This window comes from Paroedura picta, chromosome 11 (genome assembly GCF_049243985.1).
Source record: "Paroedura picta isolate Pp20150507F chromosome 11, Ppicta_v3.0, whole genome shotgun sequence".
NCBI classification, from domain to species: Eukaryota; Metazoa; Chordata; class Lepidosauria; order Squamata; family Gekkonidae; genus Paroedura; species Paroedura picta.
This window is the reverse complement of record NC_135379.1, coordinates 61,671,465-61,693,765: the sequence shown is the minus strand read 5'-3', so window position 1 is coordinate 61,693,765 and position 22,301 is coordinate 61,671,465. Positions and strand designations below refer to the sequence as shown.

Below are 22,301 nucleotides of genomic sequence, written 5' to 3'. Positions count from 1 at the left end.
AGTTTAGTGTTAGCATGGCCCCAATGTGTGGATTTAAATATCCGCAGATGGGGCCAGACTTCACTACTAGCTATACAGACAAATAAAATCTGTAAAACATTTTGTTGGGAAATATTTTTCATCCTATAAAATACTTGTCAATCAGAACTGAAGATACAGATTTAGCACAGAGGAAGTCAGTAAAATGGGGAGAGAGGTAGCTCCTCAAAGAAGGGACCTGTACCCCAGAGTCTGGTACAGAGCAACTGGGTTGTGCTCCTTCAAGCCGTGCCCTTTCAGAACACAACCCCTTCCCAGTACTCACAGCTGTAGATAAGATTTCCACCACTTTCTGCAGGAATCTCTGGAAAAGAAGAGAAAAAGACATAATTTCAAAACAGTTATCCCCATGCCTCTGAGAGTATTTTTCGGAGCGGAAGGGTTAGTGAGCCGAACAGAAACTGAGGTTCAAGGTGATGCCGGTGAGAGCTGGGCCATGTCTTCTCTTCTGTGCACTGCCCACTAGATGGTGCTCTGCTTACACAATTGTCTAGGTTATCCTGTTGCCTGGACTCTTAGTTGCAGGTTGACCCTGAATCTAGACCTTCATGCAGCCAAGGTGTGAGCCTAGGAAGAGTATCCCGACTGGCAGCAGGGGGCACAAGCACACCTAGGCCGCTGGCTCCTGAACTCATGCCTCAAGCCCAACAGCACAATATGCAACCGTGAAGTTGACCGGAGCCTTTCAGCACACTTTGGCAGGCCGACAAGAGGCTGCCTGCTCCAGTGCCTGCATTCCTCCGGGCACAAAACATAGGCCAGTCTGTAGCTCCCTGCGTAGCATATAGATCAGGAGTAGTCAAACTGCGGCCCTCCAGATGTCCATGGACTACAATTCCCAGAAGCCCCTGCCAGCATTCGCTGGCAGGGGCTCCTGGGAATTGTAGTCCATGGACATCTGGAGGGCCGCAGTTTGACTACCCCTGATATAGATATAACAGCAGAGTCACATGAAGCTCAACCCCCTCGAAGACGGAGGTGATCCACGCAACATTCACCTCTAGGCTGGATTACTGCAACTGGCTTCCCTTATCCCTGCTCCAGAAACTGCTGTTGGTCCAAAATGCAGCTGCCCGTGTTCCCACTCAAACACCATGGAGAGCTCACATCACCCCGGTCCTCCAGCAGCTGCACTGGCTAGCAGTTGAGTACTGGATCAGGTTTACGGTGCTGGTACTCACCCTGCATATCTCAAGGACTGCCTGTTTGCCTGTACTCCCCGAAGAACAACCCACTCTGTCCATTCAAACAGGCTGGTGTTACCTGGCCCCAAAGCCATTCACCTGGCCTCGACCAGAGCCAGGGCCTTCTTGTCCATCATTCCAGTCTGGTGGAATGAGCTCCCCGATGAAATTCAGCCCCTGCTGGAACCACAACACCTCCACAGGAGCTGCAAGGCAGAGCTCTTCCACCAGGCTTTCGGTTGAAACCGGCACCAGGGCCTCCCTCAAATGCGGTCCCCTGTAAAGCTACTCTGACCCTCCACACACCCCTACCCAAAGCCCAGCTGCTGCCCTGATCCATCCCACTGGGCACAAAGCCCCACATTTGGCTGCACTTGGCCTGTCCTTGTTTATTACCCCCTCCGTTCATATTGTTATGCACGTTTCAAAGGTACGAGTCCCGCTGCTCCACGTACTCCCCCCCCCTCGAGAGGTCACAGTGAAGGGTGGTAAAATAATTGCCCTGTCCAGCATGGACGCGAAGCAGCACAACTGCAGAGACCGCTGAAATGAGTCCAAAGAGGCACAAGTGGTCAAAGGGAGTGACCCCCTGCTGTGTTCACACAACCACTCCTCTGAGGATCAGTCACAATGACAACATCATTTTCGTCCTGGGTGCTTCTGCCTCCGGTCCTGATAGGCATTTCCCTGCCCACTGAGCACTCGACTCCCTCAGGGAGCTCCTGTGCATTTCCAGCAGACTTCTCCCTGGGTTTTGCCCCACGGGCAACATGCCTCTCAGTGTCCCCCCCCCTCCCTGGCTGCCTGGAAGGGTCATCTTGCGTTGTGTCACAGCAGCACCTCAGGCTTAGCGAGTGAGAGGAACTTAACGTTACGCAGGGAGACAGAAAGGCTTACGATGACTCTGCAGGCGACTGAGGCTGAGAGGGGTTTGCCAGTGCTTGCCTCTGCACAGCAGCCCTTGGACTTTTGGGTCATCTCCCTCCCAAGTACTAACCAGGACTGACCCAGCTGAGCTTGCAAAGGGCCATCCAGGTCAGCACAATATGGCCCATAACATGTCTCAAAAGCTTGTTAGCTGCACTCACGTACCTCTTCCCTATTGCTGAAAGGTAGCACAGAAGAACGTGGAATGATGGTTGTGAGTCAGACGGAATGCGTTTTCCGATTTGCACATCACTGAAGGGGCTGCTGGAGATGAGCCAGGCTTCCCTTTCCCTCCCACGTGTCCTTTCTGGGCATGGGCCAGTCAAGCAAGATTCACTGCTGCCTGGTGTTTGTAAGAGGGACAGAGGCCCCAAAGCAAAATCCATCTCATCCCCTTAAACAAGACCAAGCAAAACGACGGAAAACATCCTGGACAAGCCACAGGAGGGAGCCAGTGGGTTGCTTCAGATCCCAAAAGATTTAATGGGGGGGGGGGAGAGGAATCATGGTCAAAACAGAAATGGAGCTGCATGTGCTATAAGGATGCTAAGCAGCAAGAAGGGGGAAGGAGGCAATGAGCGGACACACACTCCACTCCAAGGTCTAAGGCAGAGAAACGAAGCATCCAAAAAGACTCGCCCAAGAGCCCTGCAGCCACCTGGGACACTTACCTGAAAGCCTGTAAGATGCCAGGTCAATCCTCAAGGGCCCCGTGGGCGCCTTCAGCCTATGCAGCAGAGTGCTGTGGACACTCTCCCAGCGCACCTTCCGGCTGTCCGAGGCAATGAACTTAAAGACCAGCACCACATCTGCCAGGATGCCCCCCTCATCTGGGCTGCAAAAGAGAACAGGCACTGAGGGTGCTTCTCCCAGCCCTGCCGGTGGGGGGGGGGAGAGCTCTGTGGAAGCACAACCATCATTCCCCGCTCTTCCTGGCTGCTAACTGGAAGCTCAGGTTTTGCAAGCCCCGGGGGAAGGGCCCCGAGGGCCCCACTCATGCATAGCCCCTCTCCCTGCAAGGGAAGCCTGATGCCCTCCGACCCAAATCCAGGCTGGGGAATCCATTCAGCTGGATTGTCGTCTGACATACCTGAGCCTCACAACATAGGAATTGATCAGTTTTTTCCTTAAAGGAGGTGCTTGAAATGCCTGGTTGATCTGTTGAAAGGAAAGGAATGGGGGATGTTCAATGGGATGCACCACACCGAATAAATACCCAAGCCTTCTGGCCGGATTTGGTATTGCCAATTCCAAGATAAGGAATCCCTGGAGCAGGGGTAGTCAAACTGCGGCCCTCCAGATGTCCATGGACTACAATTCCCAGGAGCCCCCTGCCAGCGTTCGCTGGCAGGGGTTCCTGGGAATTGTAGTCCATGGACATCTGGAGGGCCGCAGTTTGACTACCCCCTGCCCTGGAGACTGGGGCGATTGCCTGGGGAGGGACCTCAGCCAGACGGCAGGCCACTGAATCTGTCCTCCGAAGCGGCCCTCTTCTCCGGGGATCTCTGGGAGCTGGAGACCAGTGGAAATTCCGGGAGCTCTCCAGGCTCCTGGTGGGGATTTCGCAAAATAACATCCAAAAGGAAACTGAACACCAGGCTGGCGTCTTCCTCCCAGGCCTTTACAGGTCTTGTCAAAAGCCAATTTGGTGTCGTGGTTAGGAGTGCGGACTTCTAATCTGGCATGCCGGGTTCGATTCTGCGCTCCCCCACATGCAGCCAGCTGGGTGACCTTGGGCTCGCCACAGCACTGATAAAACTGTTCTGACCGGGCAGTGATATCAGGGCTCTCTCAGCCTCACCCACCTCACAGGGGGTCTGTTGTGGGGAGAGGAATGGGAAGGCGACTGTAAGCCACTTTGAACCTCCTTCGGGTAGGGAAAAGCGGCATATAAGAACCAACTCTTCTTCTTCTTCTTCTTCTTCTTCAAAAGAAGCACCGGTTTGAACAGCGTTGTCACCAGTGTTTCTACAGCGATGAGGCTGAAATTAGAGTTGTAAGGTAAAGGCAAACTTCCCTTCACATCTTTACAGGAGCTTCTCATGCAACACTTTCCAGCTTAGTAACAGCTAAGTATTAAAGATTTTCTTCAATGGGGACCTCACATCTGGGCAAAGCCTGAGAGCAGCGGCCCATCCTCCCGACTTAAAATCTGAAGGAAATGTTGTCTTCACGTGCCATCTGCAGTTTTGGTCTTATCACGGAAGAAACGTTGGTGAGGATGCTGCTCAAAGTGGTGCTCATTTTGACGAGAGCCCGTCAAGACTTTGCGAAGACCTGGGAAGAACACGACAGAGGTGTTCTCCGTGCAGCCAAGGGTGGAGTTTCCTCCAGGATATAATTCTGCTGCTTGGCCTTGTCCATGTGGTGGCTTCTCCTTCCCTTCTCCCAGTTGGAGACTGGCAATCCTCGCTGGGGTTCCAAGAGCGGCCCACGCCCGATCCTCAGCAAACTCGCATCCTTCTAAATCCACAGAATCCACGGGCTCAGAGGCCTTCCCTGCACGATGGCCGTCATGACGGACTGCAGCCTGGTGTTTGGGCCGGAGCTGGCTGCCCCATCTCTCCCTGGCGCTGCACAGGGGAGTGTTTGGCCCATTGCACCTCACCCACCTCGGATTTGTACTCCTGCCCGCGAGCTGGGGAGGTGAGGTTCTGCCGCTCTGCAGGGCGTTGTTGTTGCCCATTTGTTGTTGTTGTTGTTTGTTGAAGAACGTGACATTGCATAGTAAAGCAATGCCAAGTTTCTAAACAAAAAGCAAGGCCCCAGGCAGCAGTGCTGCGCTTCCTGGGATGATGGCCTCCAGGTGGTGACGGCACTCAGCTAGTTCCACACGCCTTATCCTCAAATCGGCAGGAATTCCCCAATCCGGCTTCTACCTCTTTACTTCTTCTTGAGGACAGGAGATTTTTGAGTGTGGGTGAAAGGCCCAAGGTCACCGTGTTGACAAAACGTGTTGAGACAAATTTAGAGATTCCTGCTCGAGAACAACTTTTAAGGAACTGGGAGGAAAGCATTTGAGCAGGGGTAGTCAAACTGCGGCCCTCCAGATGTCCATGGACTACAATTCCCAGGAGCCCCCTGTCAGCGAATGCTGGCAGGGGCTCCTGGGAATTGTAGTCCATGGACATCTGGAGGGCCGCAGTTTGACTACCCCTGCATTTGAGGGATTTGAAGGTATCCGTGGAAATAGAGAGATTTGTTGTGAATGCAAGAGAGTGTTTTGAGGGCAAAACATTCCATCACTTCAAGTTGAACAGATGGAAAGAGGGCAGTCTAAGAGAACATGGCCATGGCCACTTACCATCGTCTCGACGGTCGCACTCAGGTCTCTATATTCCACGGAAGTCTGTTTTTCCAAGTTAGGCTGATATCGCACGTTATTGATCCTAAAGGTAGCATTGTAAAAGAACTTCTTTTGGTCTGCACAGGGAGAGGAAATGAAGAAGCTCAAGGTAATGCTGACAGTTTTGATCTGCCCATCTCCTAGAGATCTGAGGTCATATTTGTAAGGTGACGGAAGGCTGGATTCCGTGGTAGATTTCTACTTGGGCTAAAGCCCTTGTGCAAATAGAAGCATGACACTTAGACAGCACTGCCAAACCTACTGGACCCCCCCCCCTTTATGGGCTCTCAAGCCAATTGCTGGCTATGGTTGCCTGGAGGTGCCAGGCAACTGGTGAGAGGGTGACGGGGAGGGGGGCAACACCTTAGGAGAAAAATTAGAAATGCAAAAGAAGGCCTTTCCAGCTTACAGGTAGTTCTGCTCATAGTTTCTGGCAGTTCCTAGAGCTACACTTGTCACTTCTGAGGTAGTCTTAGGAATCACTTGGAACTCTCTGGTCAGACGTTCCTGTGAGTAGACGAGGCTTTATTTTTCTTTTTAATTTTTCTCACCAAAATGTTCTTCCCTCTCCATCTTGTTCCAGTTTCTGCCCACCAAATGGGGTGAGTACGGACAAGCAAGGGTCCCAATTACCAGGAGGTCTTCCTTTAAGCAGGTAAATGGGAAGCCACAACGGGATGCGGGACAGAAAGGCATTCTGTGGGCCATTCCGCACAAGGACCAATGTTGCCAATTGTTCACAGAATGCAGAAACGCTATATTAAATAGTGGGATTTCGTCATTCCGCATACCTTTTTTTTAAAAGTGGAATATAGAAGTCCCAGTAGCGTTTCATTCATTCCCCACAGGTTTCCGGTCTTGCTGGAATCTCAACAAAGGAAGCAAATTTTTTCTGCGTTCCCGCCCCTCGCCGTCAATCAAACGGAACAGCCAATGGGCTGTTCTTAAAGGGAAAGGGGCTTTTCGGGAGCATGAACCGAACAGCCAATGGGCTGTTGGGTTCATGCTCCCGAAAAGCACCTTTCCCTTTAAGAACTGTTTTTTTAAAAACCAAACACACCCGTTGCAACGAATATGCGTTCAACCATTGCATCAGAAAGACCTTTTTGCTGGCGTAGGAGCTGGCAATTAATCGTTTGCCTCCTCAAGGCAAACGATTAATTGTTTCTCTTCAAGTTAATTAATCGTTTCTCCTCCAGTAGAACACCCCCCCACGGGCGCGATTTGTGGCTGAAATTACGGGCAGTGCCGAACAGGGAGCTGTGTTGTCCTTGGGAACTCAGGGAGCTTTGTTTTACTTTAAATCACTTCTGTGGAGGGACTTTAGCCAGAGAAGCCTCGCTCGTTCGTTGTTTTCGCAGGTCTAAGGAAAGAAAAATGGTGATCGCTTCTCCGGAAGTTCAGGGCAAGAGCGGGGGAGGGACTTTCTTTCTACCGCTACATTGAGAACGCACATGTCTTTCGCTGGTTTGTTGCAGCTTGTGCGCAGAAGTGTAGCGGTTTTTCCAAGGGGAATCCACTTTTTCCGTTTCCCTGATAAGCGCTACAATGAAGCGCTTTTTGCGGGAGTGTTGCAGGAGTGTTGCAGATTGTGTGCGACGTCATGCGGAACGTTGAATTTGTAGCCTTTACCAAAGGTAAGACTTCTGCTACATTTAAGTCGTGCAGAATGGCCCTGTGTCTCAGAAGCTCTTGCCCAAGTGGAGATGTACTGCTGACCTTTCTGCTTGCATTTCACTGGCTCCAACTCAGTTTAGGTTTGCAATGCAAATTATGGAAAGGTTCTCTAACAGTCTTTTATACCAAAAGCATGAATGTTCAGCATCACCGGGTGCTCGGCTAGGGCTCCTCCTTCCCAATTCCATCCCCTACGATGCCAGACGTAGCTGGACAGGTTCCCCAAGCCTTGACTAGTGTTGCCAACCTCCAGGGGGGCCCCGGTGATCTCTAACTGATCTCCAGACTACACCCAGCAGTTCTCTTGGAAAAATATCTCCTCTGAAGGGTTGGATTATATATAGTCCTCAGGCTTTTTCAGTTTTTCCAGTGCAAAAAATGGGAAATACAGGCACTGGAAAAAGACCTCCCATGGAATATGCCACAGAGGCAGGCAATGGCAAGCCACCTGTGCTGAACCTTGTCTACTGCCCAACCAGCCTTGGCTCTCCTGGCTACACGACACGTAAGGACGTGAGGAAAGAGGTCAGTGTTCTAAATGCTCGCTTAATATTGCACACTGCAAGGGGGAGGCTGATGGTGGAATAAAGTTCACAAAGGGATGCCTTTGTCTTGTTAATGCAATCCACATAGGAAAAGCAAACAGTGATTCTTCCTGGCTTTCCAACAAGAGCATGGAGAAAGATGCTGTGAACACACATTCTTATGGAGGTTGGAGGAGAGGGGGGCACAGGAGGAGAAGGGTTTCCAATCCCCAGCTGGGGCCTGGGGATTCCCCAGTTTGGTGCCTTTCATCCTGCTTCAGGAATTCGGAATCAGAATCAGACAGAGCTGGAAGAAACAACAGAGAGCATTCTCACCCCCCCCCTGTTTTTGAGGCATAAAAGAACAGACTCCTGACAGGCGCTCATCCATTCTTCTCCTAAAAACTTCCAACAAAGGATTCTCCACCACCCTCCAAGGCAGCATTCTCCATCTGTGGACAGCCCTAAGCATCAGAAAATGCTTTCTAATATTTAATTGGAAAGTCCTTTCCCATAATTTGAGCCCATTACTCCTCGTCCTTGTCTCTAAAGTTGCAGTAAACAAGTTGGCCTCCACTCCAACATGTCCCCCTTTTGTGTTTTTAAACCCAGCCATCCTTATCAACCTTTGCCTTCCTCTTCTCCAAGTGACTCATGCCCCACTCTCTCTGCCATACGCACACTCCAACTTGCCAGTAGCCTTCTGGAACTGAAGCCCCCAGAACTGCTGGACACAATATTCCCAACGAGGTCTAACCAGTGCAGAATATAGTGGCATCACAACTTCCCTTGCTGGGGATTCTATGCTCCTTCAAATCCAGCCTAATATTGCATGAGCCTTCTTTAAGAAACCAGGGGGAATCCCATCCATCCAAGCAGGCAAGAAGCCAGGAAAAAAGGGTGAGACATCAGTGAAATTGGGGGAGGGGTACTATGGCTTTGGGCAAAACTCCATGATGCCCGAAACCAGAGCATCACCCCCATCCCGCCCAATGTCCTGAAGCCACTTCTGGGAGACATGATCTTACTCATCTGATCTGTTCCTCCCCAGCCAAAGCACCTCCATCTTCCAGGGGTTGAGCTTCAGGCACTTTGCTGGAGCCAGTCCGCCAAACCGTTGGCCAGTGACTCAGGTGGAATATTCGGCCAGCCACTCATTAGCAGATACGGCTGAATGTCATCCATATACGGGTGACAACCCAGCCCATAATGTAGGCCCTGGAATAAAGACTGTCCTGAGCACCATTCCTGTGGAAGACACTCTCCGTGCTCACAGGCCACGTCAGGTAGAAAACTGAGGTACTCACCATATACCAAAAAATAGAGAAGCAACCCAATGACTACTGCCATAAACACCAACACCGCCAGGACAATCAGTGCAATCTTCCATGGCTCCAGAACTTTCGTTTTTGCTGTTGACCCCGCCATTCTAAGGAGAACAGAGAGAGAGAGAGAAAAGATTTTTGCAGGAAGTGCCACTAAAAGCATTTTCTCTTTCCTGAGGGTCTTCTTCCTGACCTGACAAATAAAATTAAAATTTCTGTGCCATGCTATCCTGAATGCCCCCCCCCCCCCGCCCAGTAAAAGCAACCACTCAGTTCTGGGAAGCCCAACAAAGGGAGAAAAATGAGAAAGCAGATCTCTACACTAAGCTCATGTTTTTGCAAACTCAGGAATATAAAACAAAGCAAGGCATGCAGGGGAATAATGGCCCCCATAACCTCCACCATTACAGGTAGTGTGGTAGTTAAGAGCCTGGTTAGAGTCCTCCCTCCTCCTCCACATGCAGCCAACTGGGTGAGCCCAAGGGGTCAGTCCCAGTTCTCTCAGATCTCTTTCAGCCTCACCAGCCTCACAGGGTGTCTGTTGTGGGGAGAGGAAGGGAATGCGACTGTCAACCGCTTGGAGACTCCTTTGGGTAGTGAAAACTGGGATATAAGAACCAACTCTTTTTCTTCTTCTACAACAGGGTGCACCCCAATGATTTTCCAACAATAGACAAGCTTGACATTATTGTGGAAGTTGGGAAGAGACAAAGAGATCAGAACCAGCACCTGTTCCAGCCCAAGCAGCTGGAGGCAGCCATGCCACTCCTAGCACCTGCTTTCCCAGAACCAGTTTACAACATGGTACCACTGACTGACCTTCTGTGACTCTGACTATTCCCTTGTCTATGGGGACACAGGTGCCTCCTATCCTATGATTCATTAGCAGGTGTTACTTCCTGTACCTTCTGACCCCGCACTGGCTTCAGGTATGGGTGGTTCAGTCATCCCCATCTTCTGTCAGCACCAGTTTGTTTCTTTAGGACCACACATGGCAAGAAGGCACGTCTTCATGTCCCCACCTCCCCTCTTAGTTTGTTGTGGGTGTAAATGTGGTGCCACCGTCTGATTTCACTCAGGGATTCTTTAACACTGACTGCAAGAGGAGAAGCCTCTGAGGAACCTGCTAAGGATCCTCGTAATCCCTTGCCTGCCCCCCGTGGGCTTCCTGAACTCATGATGCTGGAACTGAGCTTCTGAGGGGCAGTCCATGTTAAGACTGCAAACTGGCCAGATATGAATTTTCCTCAAAAATTGCCCAGTTCCCTTTGACCAAGAACAGATTGATGGGATCACCCTGGTCATCAAAGTGTTGTTACAACAGGGGACACTGATTGGCTTAACTCCTGGCTCGGCCTGTAAGAATCCTATTACCCCCCCCCATACACACACACACACACGCAAAACCCTTCTGCCTGTGCATTCATCTGTCACACCCCCTTCCCTGGGTCTTCCTGTGTATCGCTCTGAACTGATCAGCCCCTGGGAAAGAGCACTCATGGGCTAATGCTGGCACAACCCTATGTGACTTCTCCACCCAGGATCTCTTATAGCTGCTTCCTTATGGTCATACAGTCTAGTTCAGGAGTAGTCAAACTGCGGCCCTCCAGATGTCCATGGACTACAATTCCCATGAGCCCCTGCCAGCGAATGCTGGCAGGGGCTCATGGGAATTGTAGTCCATGGACATCTGGAGGGCCGCAGTTTGACTACCCCTGGGCCTAGTCTGCACACAAAATAGATAATGCACTTTCAATGCACTAGAAGTAGATTTTCCTGTTCTGCACAGGAAAATCCAGCTGCCAAAGCACATTGAAAGTGCATTATCCTATGTGTGCAGACTAGGCCCTGGTCTAGTTAGTCAAAGGTTAAAATCATGGTAAAAAATATACCGCATCTCGGAACAAGCTCTTAGTGCACGTCCAGGAGTTTATGTGACATCTCAACCAACTGCAACTTGATCTGAATGAATGGCCCGTGCTGAGGAAGTCTGCATCAACTTGCTCCCTTTGTCATCCTGTTTGGGAATCCTCTGCCTTCCTCCACAGAAACGCTCCAGGAGAAGAAAGGCAACCATCTTGCCAGCAGTTCAAAGCCAGCTGCCCTGAAAGGGGCGTGGCACCTGTCAAAAATTTCAGGAGGGTGATTTCAAAGATAGCCCCCCCCCTTTATTCTTCTCACACTCTCAGTAATATGACTAAATCTGTGTTACAACAACTGAGTGGAAGCCATTGCAGGATTGGGCCTTACAGTCTGGAACGTTTCTCACAGACGTTGCCTGCTATGACATCCACGTCACATTTCAGTCGATTCCCCCAATAAGAAGACCTTTGGTTGCAGGAGTCTCTTTATTAAAGGATTAACAAAGCAGGCGAATGAAAACTCAGATAGCCCAGATTAAAGACACTTCCAAGCCCCCTCACACAGCACCACTTGGTGCCATAACGGAGGTGCATTCCCACACAGCTAGCCCATGAAAGCCAAAGGGAGTCAGCCCTGTCTACTCTCCAGGGTCATAAAAGATAGCCAAGGAGGCCCCAAAGAGAGTCGCAGTGCCAGCCTCGCTGGGGTCACAGTCAGAATCACATGGTTTGCACTACCCAGCTGCCCCTGGACCTCTGGTCAAGCAAACCTAATAGAAGCAACCATATACGCTCCCAAACACAAGATGCGGGTGATTGGATATCTGGTTGGTTTAAAGTGACTGGATCCCCAGTAGATCTGGCTGTGCACTGTCCAATCAGGGGCATGGTGGCTGCCTTTGGATCTACTGACTCCCATGGGGAGACTGGCCAGGTACAAGCCAATGAGCAGCACAGGACTATGATCCTGCCTCAGACCCCAAGTTCCAGTCCTTGGCAGATCCACGTACACAACATCAACCCTACCTGGAGATTGTTGGAATAGGCAGTGTCTGTACAAAGTTAAGAGGAAGAAGACCCTGGGAGCAACAAGAAGACTGTTAGATAGGTCGGAGAGTTCAGGAACTTTCTGTCCTGAACCAGGCAGAGGAAGCCCTGTAAAGTCACTGGAACAAGCAATTCCTCGAGACCACGATGACAGTGAAATCCAAAAGGAATGTTTATTCTGTAGACTAAGTCAAACAGGCATCAACAGGAACAGTTCGATGAACAAACTCCTTGGCAGAGACAAAGGACCAATTTCCCCTGGGGGGGTTTTATACCTGAGGAAGGATGGGGGGGGGGAGAGCCAGATGGATTCACTAGGCGGGAAAGCAACAGTTCTCAAGGGAGCAACCGGGAACACTCTTTGATCTAAAAGTTGCAAGTGTTGAGACTTCGCAGAGCCCGGCAAGGTCAGGAAGCGATAAGGGTGCGCTGGTGGGGAGACGCTTTGGAATGCAAAGGAAGGCGTAAAGCCAACAGGGGGATTGATGGTTTTATGGCAATGAGGCCAACGAGGGGGCCAACATCCCGGGAGTTCTGATAGCGACCCTCTACAAGAGCTGAAGGCAGGATGGAGCATCTTGCAAGGGTAAGTGCCCTTCTTTGTTTACTTATTACCAGCTGAGACAGATAAGTGGCAGGGGCCTGAACATATCTTGTTTTAACTGGGGCCAAAAAAGTTGGAGCTTTACTCAGGTCCAGTTGACATTGATTGTCCCGTATCCACTGCTTAACTAATGATTCAGCTTGATCATGAGCTAATTTGAAGAACTGTATGGAGAAGCCCAGACTTTGGATTCCTCTGTGGACAGCCTTAGTCCAAGATGACAGGAAGTTGTCATTCAGGGTTAAAGAAACTTTAGCCTGTGAATTGTGTATTAATTTCAGCCACATTCCTATTGCTGACAGGCAGGTTTTGTTTTGGACCATTAACATTTCTGTTTCCAGACGCACCATGGAGTTGGTTACACAGCATGGAAGTTGGAGGAGTGCCCGAAGGAATTTAGACTGGACCCTTTCAAGCTTGTTAGTATCTGATATCGGAGCACCCAAAAATGCACCATAAGTGAGTTGGGCTAGAGACTTAGCAGAATATAGTTTCAGGGCTCTTCGGGGAGCTCGTTCCACCAGGTCAGGGGCAGGACAGAAAAGGCCCTGGCCCTAGTCAAGGCCAGGTGTGTTTCCCAGGGTCCCGGGACCAACAGCAGATTGGTACCCACAGAGCGGAGTGCTCTGTGGGGGCATAAGGAGATAAGTGGTCCCTCAAGTAAGTAGGACCCAAGCCGCATATAGCCTTAAAGTTTAGAATCAAAACCTTGAACCTAATCCGGAAACAGATTGGTAGCCAGTACAGCAGCTTCAGCAAAGGCTGGAAATGGGTCCTCCAAGATGACCTAGTGAGGACATGGACAGCTGCATTCTGCACCAGCTGTAACTTCCGGGTCAAGAACAAGGGCAGGCCTGAGTAGAGTGAGTTACAGAAGTCTAACCTAGAAGTGACCGTTGCATGGATCACAGTGGCCAGGTGCTCCGGAGGCAGGTAGGGCGCTAGTAGTCCTGCTTGGCACAGATGGAAAAATGCCATCTGGGCTACCCTGCCAAGAGGGTGCTGCCCACTGACCACTCCCTAAGTCACCCTGATAAGCTTGCTTTCTTCCAGACAGGAAAGAGCAGAGGGGGCTGCTTGGAGGATGGGCGGTTCCTACTCCCACGCATTCTCAAAGTGTAAAAATGAAATGGTCAGAAATTTGGGAAATGTGGTGATCTGGCCTAAATCTTTTCTGTGCCCTCAGCTGCTCTCAGCATTAAGGAATCTGCTTCTTCTCACCCTTCAGCTGCTGCCTGAAAAGAATATGGCCCCTCCCAGGTAATAATTACCCCTGAGAGCAACCGTCTCTTTTGAGGGATCACGAGCGGAGAAGCCCAGAGAGTGACAAGCAATGCTGTCCTAAGCAGCGCCCCTCCCTTCCAGTCAGAGCCCTTAGACAGGCCTGGTTCTCCTGGGCACAGCACTTAGCATGGGGCTCACCGTCTTAACAAAACCTGATGCCCCACCCATGACAGGCAGGAACGAGTCCTGCAGAACTAGAAAATGGTCTCTGTATTTATCCCTGGTTGGTCTTGAATGTTACATCATTGCATCACTTATTTTGTACTTCCTGCAGTTCTTGACGCCTTTACTTGGATGTTGGTTTGCTTGTTTTTCATTCCTCCTACATAAAAGGGCTCAGGGAAGAGCCCCAGCCTCACCTGCGAAGCAGCGAGCTCTAACCCACAACCACTTTTGCTGCAATTAAAAAGCCTTTTAGCCACTGAGGTCCCACTAGGCTGGCTCAGATTTCCCGCTGGAGGATCTTAATTGAGGAAAGAGGGTCAGCATCTGAAACAAGCCAAAGACTTCATTCATAAGAGGAGCTCATTTTGCCCCAGGAGGTGAGGGGGAAGGGAAGGAAGGAAGGAAGGGAAATCTGCAATTCCTAGAAAGATACAAACTGATCCTCAGAGAAGTGAAGGTGTCCAGTCCGGAAGGCAATTAACCTCCACCCAGCTTGGTGTAGAGGTGAGAAGGACCAGCTTCTACAGGTCAAGAGATGAATGAATGGCTGAAGGTGACAGAGACAGACCTAATAGATCGTGGAAGACACTGAGACTCAGCCCAAGAACATCCCGTCTTCACTATTTGCAAAATGCTCTCTAGTGTTTCAGTTGCTTCATGTGTGCAGGGAGAAGAGCAGGGTGGCCAGGTTCCCGCCAGTCACCAGGGGGTGGGGGTGGAGGCGCCAGATCCATTGGGAAACTCCTGGAGATTTCTGGATGGAGCCTGGGGAGGACAATGTCATAGAGCCCACCCTCCAAAATATCCATTTTCTTCAGGGGAACTGGTTCCTGTTCGTCTGGAGATGAGCTAGAATTCTAGGGAATCTCCAGGTTGCACCTGGAGGCTAGCATCCCTAGGAAGCAGTTCTCAAAATCAAATTACAATAGAGTGATCTCTGCATTCTGAGTTCAGGCCTTGAAAGCAATGCAGATGCAAAGACCTGCAAGCTGAAGCAGACCAACTATTATTTGCGTTAACCCTTGACAAAACTACCGTGATGTCCCCCCCCCCCATGGGACTTGAAGAACCCTAGGCACAAGACTGTCGTTAAAAAGCAAAATTAAAGTAATCATTCATTGATTCTAGAAAGAACCAGTTTCCAGTCCACATGCCACACCCCCCAGCAGGCCCATGGTCTTGTCCCCGTGCTTTTCTGCACTCACTATGCCTGCCTCGCTCTTCCCTTACCACTGACTGGTTGAATCAGGAGCGGCAGCCATTTCCCCACCTTGCTTTGCTCCAAAGAGTCCCCCCCCCACACCCTCCTGATCGGATGAAAAGGAAAGGAAGGGAACCTCCTGCCCCTTGCTTTAGGATGCTTTGGGCTGATCCTGCGTTGAGCAGGGGGTTGGACTAGATGGCCTGTATGGCCCCTTCCAACTCTATGATTCTATGATTCTATGAAAAAAGGAAACAACAATCAAGAAAGCCTACTTAAGAAGCTCACAAGTTGAATCTGGAAGAGCAGAGCTCACATCCTGCTTCTAGGGCAGGGCTGAAAAACTGGGGAACATTGGGACACGCCCCTCCCCAATAGGAGGGCAAAGCCACCCAGAGGAGGCCCTTCATCCCCAGCCCCACCAGAGGTCCACTGGAGAACGAACCAGAGCTAGTATAGCTGTGGATGTTTTAGGTCCTGGATGGGGGCTGTTGCTTGGGGTTTGGTTCCTGTGATTTGGGTCTTTGTCAACAGTAATGACTGGGGAAGGCACTGGCAAACCACCCCGTATTGAGTCTGCCAAGAAAACGCTAGAGGGCGTCACCCCAAGGGTCAGACATGACCCGGTGCTGGCACAGGGGATACCTTTACCTTTACCTTTTTAGGTTGTGCATGCTTGTAGGAAAGGAATTGTTTTAGGTAGAGGCCTGTCTAAGCAAGGAAAGGTTGACCCCCAAAGGCCTAGGAGAGGCTGGGTTAGGAAAATGTGCTTCTGAGCAGCCATGGTGGTGCACAAAGGAGCAGGGCTTTGCTCCAAGATGGAAAGTCATGCTAGCAACTCATCTCTGCTGCTCCTACTCTCACATACCATAAAACACGGGGATGGTTCATCCATGGCTCAGTTCTGAGAACGGCCCCTAAAGTTGGGAAGCAGCTCATCTGAGAACTGCATCATTTGAGGCTGCAATGAGAATTCTGCCTATAGTGATCTCTGATGACTCATTCATAGGTGCAAGGCATCATTTGGGGCCAGTCCTGACTTTGACTGCAAAAGAACCTTCTCTTTTCCCAGCCTATAATCATTTCAGTGAATCTTGAGGACTGCAGCGGTAGACGAAGGAAAGTGCTGATCTCCATGCTATATTGCTAGAGAGCATGACTTCCTAGGATGAAAGTGTTCTCCTGGATGCCTAATTGAACGTTAATGAGAGTCACATAGTTCCCCAAGCCAGCCTGTCAAAGGATTACTTTGCATCCCAAAGTTATCAGGCTACCTGGAGACATGAAGCTGTCTACATTGAGCAACTGTGAGTAATTCCTTGCCTACGCAATCTTCCCAGTTATCACCCTCAATGGCCTGGCAAGCGCATCTTCTGGAAAAGTGTTTTCACAACTGAACTAAGGAAAGAAATAACACAAAGGGATTTCTGTACTGCCTGAGATTCTGTCTGGAGCGATAGGCGAGCCTCTTGCATTTGGTAACATAACACAAGGACAAAATTCATTTTCGAGCTCTAATTTCAAAGTCCATATTCAAATCGGCAAGGTATTCTACAGCGTGCAAATTGGCAATCCATTTCTCATGACTTTACAGAGCACATCCTGTGAATCTGTAATGCAAATTCCTCTTTATGCCCCAGTAATTTAAATAGCCTGTGTTATTTATGTGGCTTGCCCCACCGGAGTAAACACCATCACTTGTTTTCATATTAACCCCATTGACTACCTGGAGCCAGAGTTCCTGAGAGAGACTCCTTGTTGGTCGAAACAAGCTTGCAGATTTAAAACACTGAAACCTGCATCACCTGAGCATGTGGGAGGGGAAGGTTCTTTAGCGACTGATACCAGCCAAGAGGGAATGTTCTGTTGGGTGCAGTGCCTAGCATGTGAAGCATCAAACACTGAACTGGTTATGTCCCTCGTTACAGTCCTGTGGAAACCAGCAGAATAAGGGATGGTGATGAGTTTTCCCTCACATCTGCCTGCCACCAGTGGTTGCTGCAGCACCTCACCACCAGCCCCAGAACTGGCTGAGCCACTCACATCAACTTGACCTCAGCAAGGAGTGTGTGTGTGTGTGTGTGTGTGTGTGTGTAGGGGGTTAACACTGAGTAAGACTCCTCTGACAGGATCTTCCCATGGGTAGGATGAGTGACCCACAGCACCCTCCTAAGCAGAGTTACTCCCTGTTGGAAATCCCAATAAACACCTCTGGCCACATTACATTTACAACACATCCCTTCTGATCTCTCCCAGTTTGGCCCACAGTTTCAGAGGCTGATATCAAAGGCCTGATCTCCTCGTTGGCATCTAGTAAGTCCCCAGGGGAAGATCTGATCCCTGCAGATCTTTATAAAGCCTTTTCATCATGGTGGGTCCCCTGTACTAACAAAAACCTTTTCGCAAATTAACAACACAGGACAAACTCCCCCTGGATGGAAACTTAGCGTTGTCGTGCCCATTTTCAAAAAAGGGGACAAATCAGCTCCAAATAACTACAGGCCTATTCGTCTGTGGACATAGCAGCAAAACTGTACATTAGAGCCTCTGCAATAAGCTTAGCGGGAACTATTTTGGAGTTTTATTATACAAACGGAGGCTTCCTCGTAGATACAGTCCTCAAATTATACAAGTGCAAGATAATCCCCCACCTATTGTATGGAGTAGAGCAGGGGTAGTCAAACTGCGGCCCTCCAGATGTCCATGGACTACAATTCCCATGAGCCCCTGCCAGCATTTGCTGGCAGGGGCTCCTGGGAATTGTAGTCCACGGACATCTGGAGGGTCGCAGTTTGACTACCCCTGGAGTAGAGGTCTGGGGATGGAAGGATGACATCATACCTAGGCTAGAAACTGTTCAAAACACATTCTTAAGGTCAATTCTAGCCCTACCTAGGGGAACTCCTGCTGTTTTGATGAGGCCAGAAACGGGTCTACCTTCTCTTAGTGCTCAAGTACATTTTGCAATTCTAAAACTGGAAAAATCAAGAGAGACTGCGGTAAAAACAGGTCACCTTGAATGAGTGAGGCAGAGCTCCAAACAAAGGCACAGGAACAGAGATGTAAAACAGTAAAAATTTTACTGGCATAGATCTATGCACAGATACAGCATTCTCTCTGATTAGGCAGCCTTGCTAACCAGGATCCCACAAAACATAAGCTGGTTCCTAGCAGACAAGTCTGCTCCCATGTGCTAAACTAAAGCATGGATGGTTACAGGGAATCTGCATGCTTCCTCGACAGCAAGCCCACCAGGCCTGGCTCCAGCTCCAACTGGAACTGCGGCTGCAGAGAGACAACAAAGCTCCCCCTTCCTCGCCAGGAGTGAGTGGGTTGCTGCCTCCCTGAAGCAAAAGACTCTATATGAGTCAGGGAAAACATGCCTTTGGAATTGTCTGCAGTTTTCCCTCTGCAACCACTGAGCGTCTCTGCTGAGCAAACCACCAGAACCTTGTGTTTACGGCGAACAGCCCTGAAAGGTAGGCCTCTTCCAACTCACTTGCTAGTTGTATTCCAACACTCCCTTCTAAGTCCACAGAAGTCAATGGACTTATGAGGGTGCAACTCTGAGTATATGGCACTGGAAGTAACTTAGCATCCTGTTAAGTGTAGTGTGAATGTGACAGGGAGATTTCCTGCTGGTGTTTTAAGACAAAACTATCACAAGTTTGTCAGTATCACAGAATTCATACTGTCTTTCATTCACAGAATGACAGAATCATAGAGTTGGAAGGGGCCATACAGGCCATCTAGTCCAACCCCCTGCTCAACGCAGGATCAGCCCAAAGCATCCTAAAGCATCCAAGAAAAGTGTGTGTCCAACCTTTGCTTGAAGACTGCCAGTGAGGGGGAGCTCACCACCTCCTTAGGAAGCCTATTCCACTGCTGAACTACTCTGACTGTGAAATTTTTATTCCTGATATCTAGCCTATATCGTTGTACTTGTAGTTTAAACCCATTACTGCATGTCCTCTCCTCTGCAGCCAACAGAAACAGCATCCTGCCCTCCTCCAAGTGACAACCTTTCAAATACTTAAAGAGGGCTATCATGTCCCCTCTCAACCTCCTTTTCTCCAGGCTGAACATTCCCAAGTCCCTCAACCTATCTTCATAGGGCTTGGTCCCTTGGCTCCAGATCATCGTCGTCGCTCTCCTCTGTACCCTTTATCTACGTCCTTCTTGAAGTGAGGCCTCCAGAACTGCACACAGTACTCCAGGTGTGGTCTGACCAGTGCCGTATACAATGGGACTATGACATCTTGTGATTTTGATGCGATACAGCCCAGAATGGCATTTGCCTTTTTTACCGCTGCATCACACTGCCTGCTCATGTTTAGCTTACAATCCACAAGTACCCCAGGGTCTCATTCACACACAGTGTTACCTAGAAGTGTATCCCCCATCCAGTAGGCATGCTTTTCATTTTTCTGACCCAGATGCAGAACTTTACACTTATCTTTATTAAATTGCATCTTGTTCTCATTTGCCCATTTTTCCATTGTGTTCAGATCTCGTTGAACTCTGTCTCTATCTTCCGGAGTATTTGCCAGTCCTCCCAATTTGGTGTCATCTGAAAACTTGATGGGTAGTCCCTCCACCCCCTCATCTAGATCATTAATAAATATGTTAAAAAGTACTGGACCGAGCACTGAGCCCTGAGGTACCCCACTACTCACCTCCCTCCAGTCTGATGAAACACCATTGACAACAACTCTTTGAGTGCGGTTCTCTAACCAATTCCCTATCCACCTAACTATCTGAAAATACAGATTGCAGTCCTTAAATTTATCCATCAGAACATCATGGGGAACCTTATCAAAAGCTTTACTAAAATCCAAGTAAACGACATCAACCAATTTTTCCCCGATCCAGCAAACCTGTTACTTGGTCAAAGAAGGAAACCAGGTTGGTCTGACAGGACCTGTTGGAGACAAATCCATGCTGACTTCCTTGGATCACCAAATTGTCCTCCAGATGTTTGCAGATCGCTCCCTTTAATATCTGCTCCATTATCTTCCCCACAGCAGAGGTCAGACTCACTGGTCTGTAGTTTCCCAGGTCATCCTTCCTCCCTTTTTTGAAGATTAAAATATTTAAATTTTTCATTTCCATAATCTGACAATCTGCCACTCCTTCCTTCAGAAGTTGACTACTGAACAAACTAATTAACTCCTATCCATTCAGGAAACTCGTCCAGGGCCGTCAAGAAATACCAGGGTCTCACAAACCCCTGGCTGAAAGAGCCTTGAGGAAATGCCAAGGGACTGCCCTCACCAGGGTCTTGGATGTGGTTATGGTTAGCTCCTCATTGCATAGCATTTTCAAAGCTCTGCAGTGTAATCTAGCAGACTTTTGTCTAGCCATATTGGCTTATAGACTTCATACAATCATCGAATCATAGAATAATAGAGTTGGAAGATACCTCATGGGTCATCTAGTCCAACCCCCTTCACTGTGCAGGACACTCACATCCCAATCGCTCATCTACTGTAACCTGCCATACCTTTGCCTTCACAGAATCAGCCTCTCCATCAGATGGCTATCTAGCCTCTGTTTAAAAATTTCCAAAGATGGAGAACCCACCACCTCCTGAGGAAGCCTGTTCCACTGAGAAACCGCTCTGACTGTCAGGAACTTCTTTCTGATGTTTACATAGAATTTATTTTGAATTAATTTCATCCCATTGGTTCTGGTCTGTCCCTCCGGGGCAAGAGATAACAACTCTACTCCATCCTCTATATGGCAGCTTTTTAAATACTTGAAGATGGTTATCAGATCCTCTCTCAGTTGTCTCCTCTCCAGGCTAAACAGACCAAGCTCCCCCAACCTTTCCTCATACGTCTTGGTCTCCAAACCCCTCACCATCTTTGTTGCCCTCCTCTGGACACGCTCCAGTCTGTCTACATCCCTCTTCAACTGGGGTGCCCAAAACTGAACACAGTACTCCAAGTGAGGGTGAACCAGAGTAAAGCGGTACCATCACCTCCTGTGATCAGGACACGATACTCCATTTGATACAGCCCAAAATCCAATCGCCTTTTTAGGAGTTAGGAGTGTGGTCTTCTAATCTGGCATGCCGGGTTCGATTCTGCGCTCCCCCACATGCAACCAGCTGGGGACTTTGGGCTCGCCATATCACTGATAAAGCTGTTCTGACCAAGCAGTGATATCAGGGCTTTCTCAGCCTCACCTACCCCACAGGGTGTCTGTTGTGGGGAGAGGAAAGGGAAGGCAGCTGTAAGCCGCTTTGAGCCACTTTCAGGTAGAGAAAAGCAGCATATAAGAACCAACTCCTCCTCCTCCTCCTCCTCCTCCTCTTCTTCTTCTTCTGAGTCACTGAGTCACTCTGCTGACTCATGTTCAATGTATGGTCTACTAAGACTCCTAGATCCTTTTCACACAAGTCTCCCCCATCCTTTATTGATGTATTTCGTTTTTCCTACCTAAATGCAGAACTTTACATTTGTCCCTATTCAACTTAATTTTATTCAGTTTAGCCCATTTCTCGAGCCTATCAAGATCATCCTGTATTGTGTTGCTGTCTTCAGTTGTGTTTGCTACCCCTCCCAGTTTAGTATCGTCTGCAAATTTAATAAGTATCCCCTCTAAACCCTCATCCAAATCATTTATATAAATATGTTGAACAACACAGGCCCCAGGACAGATCCTTGGGGTACTCCACTTGTCACTCTTCTCCAAGAAGATGCTGAACCATTAACAAGTACCCTTTGGGTACGATCTATCAACCAGTTATTGATCCACCTGACAGAATCAGGATCCATACCACATTTGACCAACTTGTTAACAAGAATATCACCTTATCAAAACCTTATCAAAAGCTTTATTGAAATCTAGATAAACTATGTTTAGACACATTCGTCGCACCTTGGCAAATTGCACTCACTGAAAAGTTGTGCTACTATGGTCTCTCATATCAATTGTTTTTGTCTATGGGTTATGACAAGGCTATAGATCTTGTTAAGACAAAAGTGATAGAAGTAGAGAAGCAACATGATCTCAACAATATTCAGGACCCACTCTTTAGGAAAGATCTCCTAAACAGGAACACCCAGATGCAATATCTAAGAAAAGTGATAAATCCTGAACACAGGAGAT

General features: G+C 49.1%; 1 protein-coding gene across 1 annotated transcript in view; it reads right to left on the bottom strand.

Annotated features, from left to right (window-relative positions):
* The window catches only part of LOC143820686 (transmembrane protease serine 11A-like), a 58,066-nt gene that overhangs the window by 15,975 nt on the left and 19,790 nt on the right, over positions 1–22,301 (bottom strand). Inside the window, exons 4-8 of the mRNA XM_077303771.1 lie at positions 9,005–9,126; positions 5,455–5,573; positions 3,241–3,308; positions 2,822–2,985; positions 305–343 (exon numbers count right to left, since the gene is read on the bottom strand). Of these exons, the coding sequence (XP_077159886.1) occupies positions 305–343; positions 2,822–2,985; positions 3,241–3,308; positions 5,455–5,573; positions 9,005–9,125 (511 nt within the window). The 5' untranslated portion in view covers position 9,126. The remainder of the gene's footprint in view (positions 1–304; positions 344–2,821; positions 2,986–3,240; positions 3,309–5,454; positions 5,574–9,004; positions 9,127–22,301) is intronic.